This window comes from Anomalospiza imberbis, chromosome 5 (genome assembly GCF_031753505.1).
Source record: "Anomalospiza imberbis isolate Cuckoo-Finch-1a 21T00152 chromosome 5, ASM3175350v1, whole genome shotgun sequence".
In the NCBI taxonomy this organism is placed as follows: Eukaryota; Metazoa; Chordata; class Aves; order Passeriformes; family Viduidae; genus Anomalospiza; species Anomalospiza imberbis.
This window is the reverse complement of record NC_089685.1, coordinates 44,613,079-44,619,879: the sequence shown is the minus strand read 5'-3', so window position 1 is coordinate 44,619,879 and position 6,801 is coordinate 44,613,079. Positions and strand designations below refer to the sequence as shown.

Sequence of the window (6,801 nt, the reverse complement as noted above, 5' to 3'; positions counted from 1 at the left end):
TATTACCAGCCACATGAAGGGGATGCTAGAATTGAAGAGGGTGTGCTTTGAGAGCACTCAGATTTGCAGTATGTAGTTTTAAGTATACCTGTGATGTATGCAGAAGAAGAACTTTAAAGATATGTATATAACCATAAACTATATTTAGATAAGGAAAATTAAATTATGCCATATGTAAAATATTTTTTTCTGTTTGTACCCAAAACCATTTGGATGCAAAGCTCTATTACTAAGTATTCCTTTAAAGATAAAAATAGCGTAAATAGGAATGCCAGGCAATTGTGTAACACTCCAGTATTTGGTGCAAATAGCACTGAAAACACCCATGTGCTGCACAGGTACTCAATTTATTAGGTGTACTTCAATTTCACTAATCTTGTCACAGTACAGATTAAGCTCATGAAATGCTTTTTCTCCTTAAATACAAGACCTTCTCAGCTTAACTTGGATTTAGATGTTTACTCTCAGGATTTAGGAATAAATAAAAAATGACAGACATTATAGTTCAGCACAGACAGAGCATTTCTTCTGACCACCAAACCCATCTCCTGTCTCCTGCTTTCCCATTAGAGCCCAGAAAAGGAATCCATCCTCTTCTGAGATTTCAATATCTACTGTTCCATTTCAGAGTTCTCCTATCAAAAGTGAGAGATCTCCTCAAAATTTTATTCCCTCTCCCAGTCAGACATCAGCATACATTCCATTGATCAAATAATCCAGCCTGGTGTAATGCCTCTTCTGAAGCAATTCGTGGATTTTTTTCCCTGTCAGCACAATAACTAGCAACAAGAATATCACCCCAAAAAACAAAGCTGCTACAAGGCTGCTTTTTGCCCCCAGCTGAAAGGCACCTTTCCCTCTCAGAACACCTTCTGACAGGGAGCTTTCTGAGTCAGATGGGTCATCTTCCCAAAGGTCATTTTGGGAAGATGCAGGGGAATCGCTGGACAGAATGAAACCTGGAAAAGAAAGGAGGGTCACATGGCTGGTATCATTGGAAGAGACAACTGTTGGCTCAGGAGCCATGGCCGGAGTCCTTAGTCCTGATAGGGCAGTAGCAGATCCAGAATTCATGGTCACCTGCACGGTTGTAGAAGGAGAAGCAGAATTTGTGGGCTTGGAAAGAGGAACATGAGTAACAGTGATGCTGGTGGCAGGGACAGCAGGTTTAGCTGCAGTGGCTGCAGCAGGTGGAGAGGCAGCTGTGGTGGGGCAGGGTGTGGTTGGTTTGGCAGCACCAGGATGCAGAGAGGTTGAAAGAGACTCCAGGTGGGCAGTACCTGTTGGCACAGGAGCAAGAGAAGTGCTGCTGGTTTCAGGGGCGCCTGCCCGAGCAGTGGTGGGGAAGGAAGCACTGGGGTTTCCAACTGGAACAGCAGAAGGCATGCTTGGTGGCAGATTAATTACCTGCTGCCTTGAGATGGGGTCTAAGCTCTCAGATTCTTTTGCTCTTTGAGATTCAGGAGAAACTGTATGAAGTTCCATGTTGTCCAAATGCTTGCCTATGTGGTTCAGGAGTTCAGATGCCTGATGAAAGACAGACTGCTCCAAACTGGCAGTGTGATTCTGATGGATATTCTGACTGTGAGAAGTAAAGATTCCAGCATCTGAAGACAAAGAATACTCATTTGAAGAAAAGTTCTCAGTTTTGATGGATTTATCCTCTAGGGCATGAATATCTGGAAACAGAAATACTGGCATTTAATTATTAAATCTATTTTTTGAGTAATGTAGGCATACTCTATTTGTATTTCTTAGCAATATTTCTTAGAAACAGGCTCTAAGAGATAATGACTAATGAAACTTCCTTTCTTTAAAATATGCACAGTGACATTTAAATTCTATGTCATAAAAGCTGTCAGCCTCAAGCCTAGTCACATAACAGTGTTCTGTGCAGAAATACCATGCAAATAATAATCCTAAAAGCTACCTGATTTTACAGTATTTTTTCTACAGTATTTACCCGATTTACAGGTATGATAGAAAGTATTTGGCTGAGCATGAGCTCTTGGAAAGAAAGGCTAATTGTCAATTCATATTATATATATAATTTTATAATATTATTTATAAAAATATATAAATATATATAATATATTGATGATAACCATTCAGCTGCTCCACAGAACATTTAAAAGGGAGCATGCTCTCAAGTAGTTCTGACTCTCACTCATCTCTTTTTAATATTGAAACAAAAAGTTTGTTAAATGCACTGGACTTGAAATAAATAAAGAAGTATCTTTCCCCCTTTCATCTTGGTTTTCCGTGTAACCACATACAGATTCTCTTATGAAAGAACAAAGTTTGCAACATTTGTTGCTACTGACACTGCTCAGGTGCTACCTTTGAAAACTTGCCAAAAACATTAAACAAGCTAGCATAATCTTTCCACAATTAAATGTTCACAGAAAATCAAATCTCCAAAAAGAAAAAGACGTGTTAAATGCAATCAAGTTGTTCACTCAGCATTGCATTACATGCCAAACAAAAGCACAAGCATGATTGCATTTCTTGTTTCTTTGTTTGAAACCCCAATGTTCTTCTAGGGCAGAAGGAGCTGGAGGAAAGTGTAATTTTAGTAATAATTTTACGGAAATGCTGTTCATTTTTTGCACATTGCTTTTGCATGATTCCTGTGAGATTGCACTTGCACAAAAATGCTTGGTAACATTACGTGAGTAATCTTTCTATATATCATACTGTTGCTCCTTGCATAGTTCCTCTTGGAAAAATTCTCTTTTTCACCAGAAGTTTGATCTCTCAAGCAGCCATATAGAAACCACCTTGGCAGGACAGTCTAATTATCAGTTTCTTATCTGAGCTGTTCAAACAGGTCTGGTGCAAGTACACGTCAATCAACAAGTAGGCCTTGCTGTTAAAAAAAAACTGCATAGGCCAGAGAGCAAGAAATTTCTGAGTATGCAGCCCACATGCCGTAAAGCTCTGAGTTTAGAAAGTTTGCTTCTGCACTTCAGGTTCCCCAACTGAAAGCAGAAAGTAATGATTATTTATTATTATTGCCAGTTATTCATCAGTGTAGCATGGGTCCTTTAAATACACAGCTGGCTACAAGGGCATGGTATTTCCATTGGTTTTTGTGATACTTTTCAGTATTGTGTACAGGAAATTTTCCTTCTTGACTATATCTAGATGGAAGCAGCTTCTTTTTGTTTTAAGCAAGGACAAATTATGAAGATTTCTGAATCTAATGTGAAGGAATATTATAAGGGTTGGGACATTACTCCAAGCTGGAATCTGGGCCCACAAAGGAGCTCACCACACACCTGCCCATCCATCCTCCACAATGAAAAAGAGAAATATATTTAAATCATAAGGCTTGGCTTAGAACACTGTACTAAAAATATGACCTCCAAACAGTTCCTGATCACTACTGAAACTTCACAGGTGCAAAAGTAATTTTGCAGTGTGGTGTGGGGGCTGATGGCTCTCACTATTATTTACCTGTAATTATCTTGTAGCTCACAAGTCCTGTTGCAGGTTTCATTGGACAAGCCTCAGTGCTAGGACAGTAAAACAAGTAGCAGTTTGGATGTGTACTTGCTCTTGCAGCATAAAAAGTAATCAAATTACACTTATTGTCTCCTGCAAAACAAAAGTAAATGCCTGTTTCAGCAGTAAGAACTTTTATAGCAGTATGGTAATGAGATCTAGTTTGTTAACTTTTGTTCATGTGAGTAAGAGGAAAACTACTAGCATAACATTCCTACAGGAAAAAATTGCCAGGGACTGCAGAAGAATGGCCCAGGGCCAAAATATGAAAGGTCACACCTTCCTTTTCCTGTACAAATAAAGTTGGGGAAATTATGAGTCTAATCTCTCATCCTTCCCTCACGCATACCACACTGGCACCACTTTATACAATAACTGCTCACTTACAAATCCTGATAAATCTGAAAACCTCCTTGAAATACTCACGGGGAAGAAAATTGTTTAGACATTTTTCCTTATTACATCTCAGGAATCGCTTGGCTAGTTGCTGCTTTGAGCGGTCATCTTCACCATTGTCATTTCTACTTGCTGCTCTACTCCTACTGCTCCAAGAGCTTGATTCAAACCAGCTGTCTCAGAGGAGGGTGAGCATTCTCATTTTTGGCGAAAATTAAATACAATGCAAAATGTCAGCTACTTTTGGTGCATCTTCTAAACACAGCTTACACACCTTCGGGGTTCGGGATTTGGGAGGTTTTAATGCTTAAAACTAACGCTGTTTCTGGGATGCAACCATTTTCCTGAACACTACAGGGTCTTCAGTTAAGCTCTAACATCTACTGGCGAAAGAAGGTAGCAGCCGCAAGCTGGAACTAAGCGCAGCCTGAATGAGAGGGTAAATTCCGTGCTGAATACGGAGAACATCAGCACCCCACAAGCCCAAACTCCAGAATTATTCTCCCAGGCAGTGGCGGAGAAGGAGGCCGACGTTACCTGCGAGCCGGTGCCCTAAGCAGCAGGCGCGGACACACGCACCCGCGCTGGGGACGCGTAGCGGCTCCACGCCCCGGACGCCGCGGGGCAGGGACAAGTCTATATCGATGATGGAATTCTCCATCTTCTCCGCGGAGCACTCCCGGCTCAGCGCCGGCCCGGCCATCACGCAGGTGATCACCAGCAGGCGAACCGGCCAGCGGCTGCCCCCGTGGGACATGGTGACCCGAACCGGTCCCTGCGGGGCTCCTCCGACACGGCCGGGATTCGCGGCCAGTGGCAGCCGAGGGAGCCGCGCCGAGGGCTCTCCGCTGCTCCCGGGAAGGGCAGGCGTTCCTAGGGCACCTTCGGGCTACACCCGCCCGCAGCGCGGGGTCGGGAAGGCAGCGGTGGAGCCCGGCCAGACTCGGGACGGCGGCTCGGGGGAACCGCGGCAGTCCCGGCACGTCCGGAAGGAGGGGCCGCGGGCGGTGGGCCCAGGACGTATGCTGCCCTCCTCCTGCCTGCCTGCCCTCCTCCTCCTCCTCCTGGAATTTCTGTTTACCTACCTACCTACCTACCTACCTACCTACCTACCTACCTTCCTCCTGCCTTCCAGCCTGCCCTCCTCCTCTCTTGCTTCCTTCTCACTGCCCGCCATTCTCCTGTCCCATTCCTGCCTTTTCTCCTGTCTTCCCTCCTTCTCCCTTGCTTCCCCTTTCCTGCCCTCTTCCTGTTGCCTGCCCTTCGCCTCTTGCCTGCCCTACTCCTGCCTTCCTCCCGCCCTCCTCTTTCTGCCTGCCCAGAGGGGCTGCGAGGGTATTACTGCTACTACAGCCACTCGCCGGCACCAAGGGTCCTTCCTGAGCATCAGACACAAAGGCAAAACCACCTAGAGAAGCTCTTGGTGATCAGGGTGATACGGTTTTACCCACAGTCGGACTTTTCCTCCACCTGAGATCTGCTTTTGTAAGCTGTAATGAAAGCGATTAATATGCATATCCCAGACTAAATGGACGTGGACATATTACATATGTGTGTAAAAGACTCCTTGCTACCTGAGTAATCCTGTTCAAATCATAACCAAGCACAAGATGTTTGTGGAATGGGAAAAAAAAAAAAAAAAAAAAAAAAGAACAAAAAAGCCTATCTACTGGGACCCTGACTTGTGTCTTGGCCATTCTTCTGCCAGCTGTTTCAGTCAACTGCTGGCTTAAGTCATGTTTTTGCTTGGAAATTTTTCATTTCCTCTTTTTTTTTTTTTCCTTACTATTTTGGAGTAGTGTTCAGGGTAGTGTTTAGAGTAAAAGTAGACCAAAGGAGTGCAAAATGATTATAAGATAGATTCCTTCTTTTTCTGGAAAGAGATAATTTTCTTTTCAGAGATGTGCATTACTTGAAGAGATCCCAAAGGGCAGGTTAGTGTATGTATTGTAATGGTTAGATACCAAGGCATGGGAGGCTGTCTTGTTTTTCATGCCCAGTCAGTTCCCTTTGTCAGTACTGCTGGGTGTTGGCTTTTATTTGCACATGAGTGTTGTAAGTGACTGAGCCCACCATCTCATTTTGCACCACATGGCCATCTTGGGGCAATTAATAATGTTTGTTTGTAATTCTTGCAGTCTTGGTGGGATGGTTTCTTCTAAAATTTTCAGCTGCACTTGTTTAAAAAAATGTTCCTTTCTAGCCCTCTTTTGGTAAACTAGTGACATTATTTTCACTGTTAAAAGAAAAAGTCCCAAGAGAATCTGAACATTAAGGTGTTGCCTACTAACTGCATCACACAGTGAATGAACAGGGGAATGAATACTAAAAGCAAGCACAGGTATTACCCCTGCTATGTATTAGACAAAGGTGCAGCTGCCACCTGCCTTTGCTTACGTAGAGGTGGTGGAAGAAGCCAAGCAGAAAGAAGCTGAAAAATAAGGCTAAAGGTCTGGCTGAGATGGTCAGAACATCTGAAGAAACTGGTTTTTCACCTGAACTGTTGAGATGAAGAATGTGAGAATATGCACAGAGGCTGCTGTGGTCAGACAGGCATAAATGACCATGGGAAAATGAGAAGAGCTGATGTCATCTATAAGCAGGGCAGAAGAGATACTGGGGATAACATGAGTGTCCCACTCTGGCCACCATGGCAAATTTCTGCTCTTCCTGGTGGGGAAGGCACTCAGTCTCCCTGGGGAGACCAGAAGCAAATTGGTCAGGCTGCTGAGGTGCAGGGAAGCCAAGGTCCATCAAAAGTAAGTAAGTCTCAAATCTCAAAGTATGTTTCTTTCTCATTTACAGAAGTGGTTTTTTTAGCTTTTAAATCTTGTTTTCCTAAGCCTGAGCTGCCTGTGCACTTTTGATCTGGGCTGCTTTTGCCTCACTCCTGGCACA

General features: G+C 43.6%; 1 protein-coding gene across 2 annotated transcripts; it reads right to left on the bottom strand.

Moving 5' to 3' along the window:
• Positions 1–328: 328 nt before the first annotated feature.
• MANSC1 (MANSC domain containing 1) lies at positions 329–6,058 on the bottom strand. 2 transcript variants are annotated; one of them, XM_068190433.1, is made up of 3 exons: positions 5,816–6,058; positions 3,460–3,600; positions 329–1,679 (listed from the first exon to the last, which is right to left on the bottom strand). In XM_068190433.1, exons 1-3 carry the CDS (start codon positions 5,895–5,897, stop codon positions 682–684), a joined length of 1,221 nt encoding a protein of 406 aa, XP_068046534.1. In that variant the 5' UTR covers positions 5,898–6,058; the 3' UTR covers positions 329–681. The 2 variants fall into 2 exon arrangements, with proteins under 2 accessions (XP_068046534.1, XP_068046533.1); XM_068190432.1 differs by lacking the exon at positions 5,816–6,058 and adding an exon at positions 4,441–4,904.
• Between the last annotated feature and the right edge of the window lie 743 nt (positions 6,059–6,801).